Source organism: Mesoplodon densirostris, chromosome 8, assembly GCF_025265405.1.
Source record: "Mesoplodon densirostris isolate mMesDen1 chromosome 8, mMesDen1 primary haplotype, whole genome shotgun sequence".
NCBI classification, from domain to species: domain Eukaryota; kingdom Metazoa; phylum Chordata; class Mammalia; order Artiodactyla; family Ziphiidae; genus Mesoplodon; species Mesoplodon densirostris.
In genome coordinates this window covers 77,893,755-77,910,418 of record NC_082668.1, presented here as the reverse complement: position 1 = coordinate 77,910,418, position 16,664 = coordinate 77,893,755, and the positions used below count along the sequence as shown (strand labels likewise).

At 38.1% G+C, this 16,664-nt stretch overlaps 1 protein-coding gene across 1 annotated transcript in view; it reads left to right on the top strand.

The window, feature by feature from the left end:
• Positions 1-16,664, top strand: part of CCDC148 (coiled-coil domain containing 148) — a 286,814-nt gene that overhangs the window by 113,965 nt on the left and 156,185 nt on the right. The window contains exons 7-8 of the mRNA XM_060106596.1: positions 564-659; positions 735-916. Of these exons, the coding sequence (XP_059962579.1) occupies positions 564-659; positions 735-916 (278 nt within the window). The remainder of the gene's footprint in view (positions 1-563; positions 660-734; positions 917-16,664) is intronic.

The following is a 16,664-nucleotide window of genomic DNA, read 5'->3' as shown; positions in this document are numbered from 1 at the left end:
AGTTTTTACCTCACTTACCTCCTCCTGATATTTTCTTACTTACTTCTTATGAGTTTAAGACTATCTTCCCTGACTAGGGCATAAGTTCCATTATCATAGTTGCCCTAGATGTAGGCTTTTAGGTGATTTTTCTTACTTTTTCAGTTATTCTGTAGTATTGTCATATTGCTTTCATAAATAATAATTAAAAATAAACATTAAAAATCCATGCCCAACTGGGGATTAGAGGCAAGGATGCAAGGAAAGGAGGGGGTGATTAAAGCAGAGGCAATCTGGAAAGCTTTCTGCTTCATCACAAACAATATCCAAATATGAGTGCAGAGTGGCTATGACTGAGCCCATTTTTGGATTATGTGTCTAGAAGCTCCTTTAAGGCTCCTTTGTCTGATGGGCGCTGCTTGGCTATGGCATCTCTTGAACCCTCTTCCATGGGTCCTCAAAGGGACTTTCCCTTATCTAATTTGTCATCATTTAATGGCTTTTGAGAAAAATTCCTGTGACTTTAAATATAAATATTGGATAAATCAATAATTTGCATACCACTTGTTCTTAATGTCCTATAGGTTGACTTCGTGAAGAAACAATTGAAAGCCGTCTATGAAAGACTTAGGCTAGAGCAACAGAAAATAGAAAATTATCTTTCAGACTGGAGTTTGAAAGTAAGTGCGATATAGGTAGTAATTTATCAATTTGTCATTTACATTAAATAAAATAATCATACAATTTTTTTTCAGACACTTGATCATTCTTCAGAAGAAAGAAGTAACCTGCTTAGTGAAATGCCCGTGGAGTTAGAAACTTTGGAATGTCCATACCCTGACTTGAAGTTTTCAATCCTTAATGAATTCTGTAACTTTACAGAGAAATATCAAAAGAGACTTCAAGATTTTGATATGCAGTTAGAAGATATATACAGGTAATAAAACTACTTGAATTATCTAAATTTTTGCCACCAAATTTTTACTTTTTTAGGGGTCACTATACTTCCTGTTTACTGTTTTCATAGATACTTTGTGATTGGAATACAGACTATCAATAAATGTTTAGATTTACTATTTGTTGAATAGAGAAGTTTTTTTTTTCTCCAAAGTAATTTCCTTGAAATAATGGTTTTAAAGATTTTTATAAGTTTGAACCTTGCTGAAAATATCCCTCTTATTTATCTCTTTACTACACAGGTAAGAAATAGTTTTCAAACGTGAATTTTTGATAACTATGAATTTTTATTTCAAGATGTGAGGCTCTTCTTCAATGGAAATTTACAAATCAGTACTAAAAATCGATTACAATGGAAAATATACCCATGGAATTATGTTACTTGTAATCTACTGTGATTTTGCCCTATAGTGATCACAAAGTATGTTTTATAAATATTTTTTTAGAAAATGCACTTTTTTTTAATTGAAGTTAAAAAAAAGTGGATTTACAATATTGTGTTATTTTCAGGTATACAGCAAAGTAACTCAGTTATATATATACATATTTTTTCAGATTATCTTCCATAATAGATTGTTACAAGATATTCAATATAGTTCTCTGTGCTATACTGTAAATCCTTGTTGCTTATATATTTCATGTGTAGTAGTTTATATGAGTTAATCCCAAACTCCTAATTTTTCCCTCCCTGTCCCTCCCTTTCCCCTTTGGTAACCGTAAGTTTGTGTTCTATGTCTGTGAGTCTGTTTCTTTTTTGTATATAGATTCATTTGCATTATTTTTTAGATTCCACATATAAGTGATAGTATATAATATTCGTCTTTCTCTGACTTAATTCACTTAGTATGGTATTCTCTAGGTCCCATCCTTGTTGCTGCAAATAGCAATAAGAAAATGCACTTTCGATTGTATCCTGAGAATGACAATCCTTTTCTGAATGACAACTATAATGTTAAGTGACTTAAAATTCAGTGTCGGCAGGGCCATCTTCTCTAGTGTAAATTCTATATTAAAATTCATTTAATGAACAAACCCAGAAGTGCCACCCTGGGTCAGATCAGTAGCCTACTTCATGTAGTGTTCTGTATATGAAGTTTCTGGGAAATGTTTTGTAGGAAAATATGCTTTTTATTATATTGACCTCAAAAATTTCCCCAAAGAATATATACCTAAAAAGAAAGGAAAACTATTGAATATTGTATAGTAAATTAGCAATAGAAGTAAAAGGCTCTTCCTTTGAAATGAAAGAAGATGAATGTGATAAGTATTAGTATTTCTTATATTTCTTTTTTTAAAAAATTAATTAATTTTAGTTTTTGGCTGCATTGGGTCTTCGTTGCTGCATGTGGGCTTTCTCTAGTTGTGGCGAGTGGTGGCTACTCTTTGTTGCGGTGCGCGGGCTTCTCATTGTGGTGGCTTCTCTTGTTGCGGCTCTCAGTGCATGGGCTTCAGTAGTTGCGGCATGTGGGCTCAGTAGTTGTGACTTGCGGGCTCTAGAGCGCAGACTCAGTAGTTGTGACTCCTGGGCTCTAGAGTGCAGGCTCAGTAGTTGTGTCTCACGGGCTGTAGAGCACAGGCTCAGTAGTTGTGGTGCACAGGCTTAGTTGCTCCACAACATGTGGGATCTTCCCGGACCAGGGATTGAACCTGCGTCCCCTGCATTGGCAAGCGGATTCTTAACCACTGCGCCACTAAATGGGCTGTTTTGAATAAATAGAGGTGGTGGGCATCAGAAATCTGTGGCTGGTGGGGAGTAAGGCATGTAAATGCACTGTTCTAACTAGTGCAGTGAATTATATATTCAATTGTAATATTTACTGGACTCTCATTTGCCAGTATCTGCCATTATTTTGATAAGGCCATTTCCCCTTTTGGTTCTAGTTATTAGGCCTTGTGAGAATTCACATAGATTGTATACATATAGTGTACACCTGCACAAGTGAGTGTGTGCATATTTTAAATAGGTGCCTACTGCTACAACATAAGAAGGCTGAAAGATCTAGGGGACATTTTTAAATTGTGAAAAATTTTTATTGGGCTAAAGGCAGTGAACATCATGGTTAATCCCCAATATTTATTTTAATTCTTCCTATTTTGTAGCAGCTTGCCAGTTTGGGTTGGAATGACTCCAACCCCAGATCCAAAGGTAGACCCTGATTGGGAGTGTGCACCAGACCATAACTTCATTCCCCCTGGTCACAACAATTAGCTCAGGGTGGTCCAAATCTAGGCAAAGCTCAGAACTTTTGTTAGATACTTGTGAGGAGTAGTGCATTTTCTTCCCTGTGGATCTACCAGGAAAGTACATGGCTGTGGTTGCTGCTGGCAACCATCTTGTGAATGAAGGACAACAGCACACAAGGAGAGGAGAGGGCCCAGACAATCATGGGGAAACTGTTCTGGTACCCTGTTTGAACTGCGTGGGAAGCCAACCTCACTGCTGAATTTTCAAGGGCAATTAGTCTATATTAATGTCTTAAACCAGTTTGAGTATAAAATTCCTAATTTTATATAATAGTTGATTTGATTTCAAAATATCCATGACTCATGAAATTAATCTGTCAATTTAGTACAATTGCAATTGAGGAATTGTTCAACATTATTCCAAAAGTTATTAGGAAGATTAAGCTTGTAAAATCACCCAAAGTGAAGAATAACTTCTTCAAAATGAAGAATAACTAGGGTGGGGGAGTGGTAAAACTTGCAGAGCCAAATATAAATATATATTTTAATATCAAAATAAATTAGGAAGTTCATACGTCTGTAGCAGATCAATGGAACAAAATAGAAATACAGAAAACAGAAAGTATCTGTAATAATTTATTGTAAAGGTAAAATTTTTATACTGTGAGGGATTATTTATGTGACAGCACTAAGTAACAGGGAATTAGAAAGTTAGGTTAGATCTCTTTTTCCATATGACTCAATAAACTCCAGGTGCATTAAAATGTGAAGAAGAAAATAATCATAAAAGAATTAGATAAAAATAAAAAGTATTAAATAATCTTGGAGTGGAGAAGGCCTTTTAAAAACACATTACCTGCAGTGAAAATCGTAAAGAAAAAAAATTAAATAAATGCAATGACATAAACATTTAATAAAATATAACGGGATGTTTCCTCAGGCAAGTAGTAAATCTTTAAAGAATCAAAGGGACTTCCAGTTTTCTGTCCAGCAAGTAAGGAGCTTAGAATTTGCCACTCTGCTCTAATGAGGAGTAGAAAGCTGAACAAACTGGAAAATCAACAACTCTTCTTAACTACCTCAGAGAAGTTAGGTCACAGGACAAACCACTGCCCCCAGAGCTGGAGACACAGGTGATACAGAGAATCACAAATTACCTGAGAAGAAACTCATTTAGCAGAAACCTTCAGGGGAACCAGTGTTGGGGTAGGAACACCTGGACTGTAATTGATGAATTGCTTGAAGCTGAGTTGTGGACAACTTTGAGAGCTAAAAACTCTAGGGGGCCTTAGTTAAGGGGGTTGTCACCACACTTTTGTGAGTTTTACCTCAAGAAGTTCTACCAGGTACCCACAGTGAATATCTGAGAAAAATCCCCTCATGCCTCTGAGGGGGGAGGGGAAAATGAACCGTTTGGAAATACTCCAGAGCATTCTGTTCTTAACAAAGGCTGCCCTCAGGAGAAACTATTTTATAGAAGCCCAAACTGCTACAGTTTTATCAGAACCTAACCTACCTGGGGGCGGGAAAATACACAGGTCCAGCAGCGCTAGCCTTCCATGTGGGGGACGGAAATACCCAACTCCAGCCATCCTGTCCCACCAAAGGGAGGGAAAACTGAGAAGGATTGGTAAAGTTCATAGTCCCCAGATTTTCGACTGTGCTGAGGGTCAGTGCCCCTAACCCTCCCCTCCCTACCCATCTTCCATGTTGTCAAAAGGTCAACTGTATACTTGAATATACAATGACTTATTTTTAGTTATTCATTGTAGTAGCTAAGGACTGAGGAAACAATCTTTTTTTTTTGCTTTATAACAAATTAAATCAGTTATACATATACATATGTTCCCATATCCCCTCCCTTTTGTGTCTCCCTCCCACCCTCCCTATCCCACCCCTCCAGGTGGTCACAAACCACTGAGCTGATCTCCCTGTGCTCTGCGGCTGCTTCCCACTAGCTATCTACCTTACATTTGGTAGTGTATATATGTCCATGCCGCTCTTTCACTTTGTCACAGCTTACCCTTCCCCCTCCCCATATCCTCCAGTCCATTCTCTAGTAGGTCTGTGTCTTTATTCCTGTCTTACCCCTATGTTCTTCATGACTTTTTTTCCCTTAAATTCCATATATATGTGTCAGCATACAGTATTTGTCTTTCTCTTTCTGACTTACTTCACTCTGTATGACAGACTCTAGGTCCATCCACCTCATTACAAATAGCTCAATTTCGTGAGGAAACAATCTTAATGTCAATAGGAACTAGTTTTGTAGATTATTGTACAACCATACAATGTATTATTTTCCAGATTAAAAAAAAAAAAAAGATGTAGGGAATTCCCTGGCAGTGCAGTGGTTAGGGCTCCACACTTTCACTGCCGGGGGCCTGGGTTCAATCCCTGGTCGGGAAACTAAGATCATGCAAGCCACACAGTGTGGCCAAAAAAAAAAAAAAAAAAAAAAAAAAAAAGTAAATACTTACCATTCACTGATATGGAACACTTTCCAAGGGTCAGGGTTAAGGTGTGATATAAGGTTAATAAGCAAGCCTTCTATACAATGTACAGTACACATTGTGTAAAACAGGAAAAAGTAAAACAAATACACACATACAGATACATATTTGCTTTTATATGTCTGAAAAAATATGTGAAAATTGATAACATTTGTTGCCTTTGGGAATGGGAGCTAGATGCCTGGGTGGGGGGAATGTGAGAGAGAATTTTTATTGTAACTCCCCCCTTTTATTATACCTTTTGAATTTTGAAACCTGTGAATATACTGTCTATTCTAAAAACAAGGAATTTTTTAAGGAAAAAATAAGGGTAAAAAACAAATGACAAATAGGAAACGTTGGCAAATATCAGGCACAAAAAATTAAAATCTCTAACATATAAAAACACTTTGCAAAATTAATTGATTGTTGAACAGCCAGAAGAGAAAAGGTACAAAAGAGAGGAAGAAGTGACTTATCATATATATTTTCTGCAAATATTTGTTGAACAATTACTGGCATAAAATAAACAAAAACCCCTGTACTCATGAGGCAGGTTGGAGACACACAACAAACTATAAACACCCTAGGTAAGTAAATTATCCACGATAGTATATTAGAAGGTGATAAGTGCTATGGAACAATAGAGATTAGAGGAAAAGAGAAGTTGCTAGGATTGTGGGGGAGGGGACAGACTGCAGTGTTTTTTTGATTCTTTTTGCATGTGGACCATTTTTAAAGTCCTTATTGAATTTGTTACAATACCGCTTCTGTTTTATGTTTTGGTTTTTTGGCCACCAGGCCTGTGGGATCTTAGCACCCCGACCAGGGATGGAACCTGCAACCCCCCGCATTGGAAGGCGAAGTCTTAACCACTGGACCACCAGGGAAGTCCCAACAGGTTGCAAATTTGAATAGAAGTTTGGGGATAGTCCTGGTTGAGGAAGCGACAGTGAAGGAAAGTCATGAAGGGGGTGAGAGGGCTAGCCATGCAGAAATTTGCAGTATGAGTGTTCTAGCCAGTGTTTACTGAGGTGGGCACGTTTCTGGCAAGAGGCTTGTGTGGCAGGAATAGAGTGATAGACGGGGAGAGGAATAGAAGGTATGGTCAAAGAAGTAAGGGTGAGGGTGGGACATTTAGAGCCTGGTAGCCATTTATAAAACTTCTGATTTTACTCTGAGTGATATGGGAAGCTACTGGAAGCAGAAGTGTGAGGAAGTGTGCTAACTAGACCTAACTTATGTTTTAGCAGAATCACTTCGGCAGTTATTGTGTTTAAGATGGAGGAAAGGAGGGCCAAGAAAAGACTGAACCCTTAGAAAGTTATTAAACCCAGGTGGGATATAGGGGTGGCCTGCATCAGGAAGTGGAGATGGTGTGAAGTAGTCAGCTTCTGGACACATTTTAAAGGTAGAGCCAACAGCATCTGCTGACAGACTTAAAATAAGGTATGTGAGGAAAAGAAAGCAGTGGAATAGTCCAAAATTTTGTGGTTGAGCAACTGGAAGGATGAAGTTACCATCAACTGAGTTGGGGAAGATTGTAAGCAAAGCAGAGGGGGAAATCAGGCATTCAGGTTTGGGCATGTTGAGTTCGATGCTATCAGATGTCCAAGTACAGACTTTATGAAGGCAGTCAGTAATATGAGTTTGGAGTTGAGGAGAGAAATCTGAGCTGGAGATACGTTTGTGAGTCACCAGCATGAAACTGGATGTGATCACCAAAAGAGTGTGAAGGGACGAAGGAGAGGATCAAAGACCAGTTCCTTGTGAAACTACACAACTCAGATCGGATTTGCACACAGCCAGAACTATGACTGGGACTTGAACACTCGGGCTGAGACTTTCACTCAGCCGAAACTCGGATTGGGACATGAATTCATGGGCTGGGACTCAAACCCACGGTCTTTCAATCGAGATTGCACACCTGGTCTCAGGACTTAATGAAGCTCAGGTTCTTTATGTCTTAGTGCAGGAGGAATTCAGGGAGAAGTAAAGTGATAGGTAAGAAGTGAATTTATTTAGAGAGCTACGCATTCCATAGACAGAATGCTGTCAGTCTCAGAAGGTGAGAGCAGCCCCAGAATATGGGATGGTTAGTTTTTACAGGCTGGGTAATTTCATAGGCTAATAAGTGGGAGGATTATGCCAACTATTTTGGGGAAGCGGCAGGGATTTCCAGGAATTGGGCCACCACCCACTTTTTGGCCTTTTATGGTCAGCCTCAGAACTGTCATCGTGCCTGTGGGTGTGTCATTTAGCATATGCTAATGCATTACAGTGTGTGTATAATGAGGCTCAAGGTCTACCGGGAGTCGAATCTTCCAACATCTTGGACCTAGTTGGTTCTAACCAGTTTATGTCATATCCTTAAAGGCTATGTCATTCTTTTAAAGGTCGTGCCCTGCCCCCTTTCCTCCTGTTTCACTTGGGTCTGCTGTCATTACATTATCAGCAAGAAGAAGGGTAACCAACAAAGGACACTGAGGGAAGGTCTGTGAGATACAAAGAAAACCAAGAGTGTGCTGTCCCAGAAGGCAAGGGAAGAGGGAGCGGGCAGCACCGTGAGGAGGAGGGGCGACCCACTGAGTAAATGTTGCTAGGTCAAATAGGACTGATGGTTGACTGCTGGCTCCACATGGAGGTCTTTGTGACCATTTTCACTGAAGAAGTGGGAACAAATGCCCAACTGGTTTGGGTTCAAGTGAATGAGAGGAAACAATTGAAGGCAATGAGCATAGATAACTCTTTTGCAGTTATTTTGCAAAGGAGAGCAAGAAAGTAAGGTTAGACTTTTATGTTGTTGTTATTTTGTCTTTTGCTTAAAATGGGACAAATATTAGTATGTTTGATGCTGATGAGAATAATCCAGTAATAAGATTTAGTGCACAAGTGGAGGAATAAGCACGAATGGTTCATCTACTACAGTAACGGGTGGGGATGCAAGATTCTATGGTCAGATGCTGGGAGGTGAATTGATATCCTCGTGACAGTCCATGGAACTCTGGATGGTAATTCTAAATACAAATGACAGAGAAATTTTTGAAAACCTCTCTCCTCATCAAAGCAATGAAAAATTTTAAAATACTGATTTTTACCTATAAAATGTTAAAACACAAAAGAAGTTTTTAAGAATCTTTCTTATTTATTTATTTATTTATTTATTTTTGGCTGTGTTGGGTCTTCGTTGCTGTGTGTGGGCTTTCTCGCGGTGAGTGGGGGTGCGTGGGCTTCTCATTGTCATGGCTTCTCGTTGTGCAGCATGGGCTCTAGGCACTCAGGCTTCAGTAGTTGTGGCACATGGGCTCAGTAGTTGTGGCTTGCAGGCTCTAGAATGCAGGCTCAGTAGTTGTGGCACACGGGCTTAGTTGCTCCGCGGCATGTGGGATCTTCCCGGGCCAGGGCTTGAACCCATGTCCCTTGCATTGGCAGGCAGATTCTTAACCACTGCGCCACTAGGGAAGCCCAAAACACAAATTTATCCAAGTTTAAAAATATGGAAGAAATGGGCATTTTTATACAGGACTAGTGAATAAACACTTTTGGAAGACAATCGGGCAATATGTCATCAAATATCTTTATAAGTGTAAATTCTCTTTGTCTCTTCAGAAATAATCTTAAAGGAAATAATCATAGAAGTGAAATAAATAGTTGGCTTCAAGGGTGTTCAATATTGTTTTTCTTTCTTAAGTGATAGCAAAATCTTCAAAATGACTAAATAGCCAACAAATAGCTTCATCAATTATGATATATCCACACAATTGAATACTACAGTCATTAAGAATTATATTAAAGAATTTTAATGACACCGGTAGTTGCAATAATTTGCTGTGCAATTAAAAATCAGGCCACAGAATAGCTTGCATAACATGGGTTCTCTTTTTTTTTTCCCCTTTCCCTCTGAAAGTGTTACAGCCATTTAGCCACAGAAAAAATAGACTGAGAGGTTATCCACCCAAATAAACAATAACAATAGCTGTCCCCAGGTAGTAACATTATAAATAATTTTGGCATACATACTGTTTCTATTTTATAAAGCAAAAATACAGATCTTTAAAAATCTAAGATAAAGAGGGAAGACGGAACCATTGATATTTATTGAGTGCCTATTACATGATGTGACAAGTACATGTAATTTTAATCCTCAGTACACCCCATTTCAAAAGCTCTATTTTACAGATTTGTTTTACAGCTGCAGCTGTAGATGAGCAATTTTCCCAAAATTTCTGAACTAGTAGATAGCTGAGCAGGAATGAGTTTCTTCTGCTCATCTGAATAGAAAGCTTCTCCCTCACACCACACTACTTCAAGCATGTATATGCACCAGGATGTTGGTAAATTGGGTTGACTACTAGAGCAGTGCTATTTAATAGAAGTAGGATGTGAGCCACATTGATAATTTAAAATTTTTATGTGGCCATATTAAAATATTTTAAAAGATAAAATGTATTATGGTAGTATATTTTAACTTAATAGTGCCAAGTGTGATTAATAATAGTGCCAATAGTGATTCAATGTAAATAGTGCCAATAGTGATTCAATAGTGCCAACAGTGATTCAATGTAAATCAGTATTTAATTATTAATAAGATATATGACATTCTTTTTTCATACAAAGTCTTTGAAATCTGGTTTGCACTTCACACCACAGCACACCTGAATTGGGACTGGCCACATTTCAAGTGCCGAATAGCCACTTGTGTCTAGTGGCTTCTATCTTGGACAACAGACCTTTAAAGGATATTGTCTTTTACTAAAACATTTTTTTTAAGAATTGGCTGCAATTGAACCTATTTATTTATTCAGTATGTTTGTGAAGCTATTTAGATTCTGTTTGGGCTGTATTTCATTAGTAACATGAAGACAGTTTAATTGCTTGTTTTAGACTCAGATGAGATTGTGGCTTTAATTTTCTAACATTTGGATGAATGAATCATATGGATGAGACATAATTGATGCTCCATTCAGCTATGTCAGATCTGAAGCTAATATGTGGCAAAAGCTATAGAATGATAACAAGTAATTTCTACTTTATTGTTTGATAAGTTATTAAATTTTATAGTGTTGATTCATAATCATTATTCTAATTATAATTATATAATTATTCTAGTAATAATTATGAGATCTAAATCTTGAATGCTATTGAAAATCCACAATGATTTTTTTTGAATTTTATATTATTTATTTATTTTTACAACAGGTTCTTATTAGTTATCCATTGTATACAAATTAGTGTATATATATCAATCTCAATCTCCCAATTCATCACACCACCACCCCCCTGCTGCCACTTTCCCCACTTGGTATCCATACATTTGTTCCCTACATCTGTGTCTCAATTTCTGCCCTGCAAACCGGTTCATCTGTACCGTTTTTCTAGGTTCCACATATATGCGTTAATATACGATGTTTGTTTTTCTCTTTCTGACTTACTTCACTCTGTATGACCATCTCTAGATTCATCCACGTCTCTGCAAATGACTCAATTTCGTTCCTTTTTATGGCTGAGTAATATTCCATTGTATATCTGTACCACATCTTCCTTATCCATTCGTCTGTCGATGGGCATTTAGGTTGCCTCCATGACCGGGCTATTGTAAATAGTGCTGCAATGAACATTGGGGTGCATGTGTCTTTTTGAATTATGGTTTTCTCTGGGTATATGCCCAGTAGTGGGATTGCTGGGTCATATGGTAATTCTATTTCTAGTTTTTTAAGGATCCTCCATACTGTTCTCCGTAGTGGCTGTATCAGTTTACATTCCCACCAGCAGTGCAAGAGGGTTCCCTTTTCTCCACACCCTCTCCAGCATTTGTTGTTTGTAGATTTTCTGATGATGGCCATTTTGACTAGTGTGAGGTGATACCTCATTGTAGTTTTGATTTGCATTTCTCTAATAATTAGTGATGTTGAGCATCTTTTCATGTGCTTCTTGGCCATCTCTATGTCTTCTTTGGAGAAATGTCTATTTAAGTCTTCTGCCCCTTGTTTGATTGGGTTGTTTCTTTTTTTAATATTGAGCTGCATGAGCTGTTTATATATTTTGGAGATTAATCCTTTGTCCGTTGATTCGTTTGCAAATATTTTCTCCCATTCTGAGAGATGCCTTTTCGTCTTGTTTGTAGTTTCCTTTGCTGTGCAAAAGCTTTTAAGATTCAGTAGGTCCCATTTGTTTATTTTTGTTTTTATTTCCATTACTCTAGGAGGTGCATCAAAAAAGATCTTGATGTGATTTATGTCAAAGAGTGTTCTTCCTATGTTTTCCTCGAAGAGGTTTTTTATTTTTATTTTTATTTTTTTAATTTTGCGGTACATGGGCCTCTCACTGTTGTGGCCTCTCCCGTTGTGGAGCACAGGCTCTGGACGCGCAGGCTCCGCAGCCATTGCTCACGGGCCCAGCCGCTCCGTGGCACGTGGGATCCTGCTGGACCAGGGCACGAACCCGTATCCCCTGCATCGGCAGGTGGACTCTCAACCACTGCGCCACTAGGGAAGCTCCCTCGAAGAGTTTTATAGTGTCCAGTCTTACATTTAGGTCTCGAATCCATTTTGAGTTTATTTTTGTGTATGGTGTTAGGGAGTGTTCTAATTTCATTCTTTTACACATAGCTGTCCAGTTTTCCTAGCACCACTTATTGAAGAGACTGTCTTTTCTCCATTGTATATCCTTGCCTCCTTTGTCATAGATTACTTGACCATAGGTGCGTGGGTTTTCCTCTGGGCTTTCTAACCTGTTGCATTGATCTATATTTCTGGTTTTTTGCCAGTGCCATATTGTCTTGATTACTGTAGCTTTGTAGTATAGTCTGAAGTCAGGGAGTCTGATTCCTCCAGCTCCGTTTTTTTCCCTCAAGACTGCTTTGGCTATTCGGGGTCTTTTGTGTCTCCATACAAATTTTAAGAGTTTTTGTTCTAGTTCTGTAAAAAATGCCACTGGTAATTTGATAGGGATTGCATTGAATTTGTAGATTGCTTTGGGTAGTAGAGTCATTTTCACAATATTGATTCTTCCAATCCAGGAACATGGTATATCTCTCCATCTGTTTGTATCATCTTTAATTTCTTTCATCAGTGTCTTATAGTTTTCTGCATACAGGTCTTTTGTCTCCCTAGGTAGGTTTATTCCTAGGTATTTCATTCTTTTTGTTGCAGTGGTAAATGGGAGTGTTTCTTTAATTTCTTTTTCAGATTTTTCATCATTAGTGCATAGGAATGCAAGAGATTTCTGTGCATTAATTTTGTATCCTGCAACTTTACCAGATTCATTAATTAGCTCTAGTAGTTTTCTGGTGGCACCTTTAGGATACTCTATGTATAGTATCATGTTATCTGCAAACAGTGACAGTTTTACTTCTTCTTTTCCACTTTGTATTCCTTTTATTTCTTTTTCTTCTCTGATTGCCGTGGCTAGGACTTCCAAAACTATCTTGAATAATAGTGGCGAGAGTGGACATCCTTGTCTTGTTCCTGATCTTAGAGGAAATGCTTTCAGTTTTTCACCATTGAGAATGATGTTTGCTGTGGGTTTGTCATATATGGCCTTTATTATGTTGATGTAGGTTCCCTCTATGCCCACTTTCTGAAGAGTTTTTATCATAAATCAGTGTTGAATTTGTCAAAAGCTTTTTCTGCATCTATTGAGTTGATCATATGATTTTTCTTCTTCAATTTGTTAATGTGGTATAACACATTGATGATTTGCGTATATTGAAGAATCCTTGCATCCCTGGGATAAATTCCACTTGATCATGGTGTATGATCCTTTTAATGTGTTGTTGGATTCTGTTTGCTAGTATTGTGTTAAGGATTTTTGCATCTATATTCATCAGTGATATTCTTTGGCTATTACTAAAAAAAATCAGTAATTTTCTTTTTTTGTAGTAGCTTTGTCTGGTTTTGGTATCAGGGTGATGGTGGCCTCATAGAATGAGTTTGGGAGTGTTCCTTCCTCTGCAACGTTTTGGAAAAGTTTGATGAGGATGGGTGTTAGCTCTTCTCTAAATGTTTGATAGAATTCACCTGTGAAACTATCTGATCCTGGACTTTTGTTTGTTGGAAGATTTTTCATCACAGTTTCAATTTCATTACTTGTGATTGGTCTGTTCATATTTTCTATTTCTTCCTGGTTCAGTCTTGGAAGGTTACACCTTTCTAAGAATTTGTCCATTTCTTCCAAGTTGTCCATTTTATTGGCATAGCGTTGCTTATAGTAGTCTCTTAGAATGCTTTGTATTTCTGCGGTGTCTGTTGTAACTTCTCCTTTTTCATGTCTAATTTTATTGATTTGAGTCCTCTCCCTCTTTTTCTTGATGAGTCTGACTAATGGTTTATCAATTTTGTTTATCTTCTCACAGAAGCAGCTTTTAGTTTTATTGATCTTTGCTATTGTTTTCTTTGTTTCTATTTCATTGATTTCTGCTCTGATCTTTATGATTTCTTTCCTTCTGTTAACTTTGCATTTTGTTTGTTCTTCTTTCTCTAGTTCCTTTAGGTGTAAGGTTACATTATTTATTTGCAATTTTTCTTGTTTCTTGAGGTAGGCTTGTATTGCTATAAACTTCTCTACTCATCTACAGCTGCATCCTGTAGGTTTTGGATCGTCATGTTTTCATTGTCATTTGTCTCTAGGTATTTTTTGATTTCCTCTTTGATTTCTTCAGTGATCTCTTGGTTATTTAGTAACGTATTGTTTAGCCTCAGTGTTTTTGTGTTTTTTACGTTTTTTTCCCTGTAATTTATTTCTGATCTCATAGCATTGTGGTCAGAAAAGATGCTTGATATGATTTCAGTTTTCTTAAGTTTACTGAGGCTTGATTTGTGACCCAAGATGTGATCTATCCTGGAGAATGTTCCGTGCACACTTGAGAAGAAAGTGTAATCTGCTGTTTTTGGATGGAATTTCCTATAAATATCAATTAAATCTCTCTGATCTATTGTGTCATTTAAAGCTTCTGTTTCCTTATTAATTTTCTGTTTGGATGATCTGTCCATTGGTGTAAGTGAGGTGTTAAAGTCCCCCATTATTTTTGTGTTACTGTCTATTTCCTCTTTTATAGCTGTTAGCATTTGCCTTATGTATTGAGGTGCTCCTATGTTGGGTGCATATATATTTATAATTATTATATCTTCTTCTTGGATTGATCCCTTGGTCATTATGTAGTGTCCGTCCTTGTTTCTTGCAACATTCTTTATTTTTTTTTTTTTTTCTTTTTGCGGTATGCGGGCCTCTCACTGTTGTGGCCTCTCCCGTTGCGGAGCACAGGCTCCGGATGCGCAGGCCCAGAGGCCATGGCTCACGGGCCCAGCCGCTCCGCGGCATATGGGATCCTCCCAGACCGGGGCACGAACCCGTATCCCCTGCATCGGCAGGCGGACTCTCAACCACTGCGCCACCAGGGAGGCCCAACATTCTTTATTTTAAAGTCTATTTTTTTCTGGCATGAGTATTGCCACTCCAGCTTTCTTTTGATTTCCATGTGCATGGAATATCTTTTCCATCCCCTCACTTTCAGTCTGTATGTGTCCCTAGGTCTGAAGTGGGTCTCTTGTAGACAGCATATATATGGGTCTTGTTTTTGTATCCATTCAGTGAGCCTCTGTCTTTTGGTTGGAGCATTTAATCCATTCACGTTTAAGGTAATTATCGATATGTATGTTCCTATTACCATTTTCTTAATTGTTTTGGGTTTGTTTTTGTAGGCCCTTTTCTTCTCTTGTGTTTCCCACTTAGAGAAGTTCCTTTAGCATTTGTTGTAGAGCTGGTTTGGTGGTGCTGAATTCTCTTAGCTTTTGCTTGTCTGTAAAGCTTTTTTTTTTTTTTTTTTTTTTTTTTTTTTGCGGTACGCGGGCTTGTCACCACTGCAGCCTCTCCTGCCGCGGAGCACAGGCTCCGGACGCACAGGCCCTGCGGCCACGGCTCACAGGCCCAGCCACTCTGTGGCACGCGGGATCCCCCCGGACTGGGGCAGCAACCTGCACCCCCTGCATTGGCAGGCGGACTCTCAACCACTGCGCCACCAGGGAATCCCTGTAAAGGTTTTGTTGTCTCCATCAAATCTGAATGAGATCCTTGCTCAGTAGAGTAATCCTGGTTGTAGTTTCTTCCCTTTCATCACTTTAAATATGTCATGCCACTCCCTTCTGGCTTGTAGAGTTTCTGCTGAGAAATCAGCTTTAACCTTATGGGAGTTCCCTTGTATGTTATTTGTCATTTTTCCCTTGCTGCTTTTAATAATTTTTCTTTGTCTTTAATTTTTGCCCATTTTATTACTGTGTGTCTCAGCGTGTTTCTCCTTGGGTTTATCCTGTATTGGACTCTCAGTGCTTCCTGGACTTGGGTGGCTATTTCCTTTCCCATGTTAGGGAAGTTTTTGACTATAATCTCTTCAAATATTTTCTCGGGTCCTTTCTCTGTCTCTTCTCCTTCTGGGACCCCTATAATGCAAATATTGTTCCATTTAATATTGTCCCAGAGGTCTCTTAGGCTGTCTTCATTTCTTTTCATTCTTTTTTCTTTATTCTCTTCCGCACCAGTGAATTCCACCATTCTGTCTTCCAGGTCACTTATCTGTTCTTCTTCCTCAGTTATTCTACTATTGATTCCTTCTAGTCTATTTTTCATTTCAGTTATCGTATTGTTCATCTTTCTTTGTTCTTTAATTCTTCTATGTCTTTGTTAAACATTTCTTGCATCTTCTAGATCTTTGTCTCCATTCTTTTTCCGAGGTCCTAAATCATCTTCGCTATCATTATTCTGAATTCTTTTTCTGGAAGGTTCCCTATCTCCTCTTCATTTATTTGTTTTTTGGGGTTTTATCTTGTTCCTTCATGTGGTACATAGCCCTCTGCCTTTTCATCTTGTGTATCTTTCTGTGAATGTGTTTTTTGTTCCACAGGCTGCAGGATTGTAGTTCTTCTTGCTTCTGCTGTCTGCCCTCTCTAAAATCCACAATGATTTTTAACAATTTTTTCCCTCTGTGTATAAATTGCTAACACCCAAAAATTTTATACTTTTTCAACTAAATTATTTCAATTTACCTAATTATTAGTAACT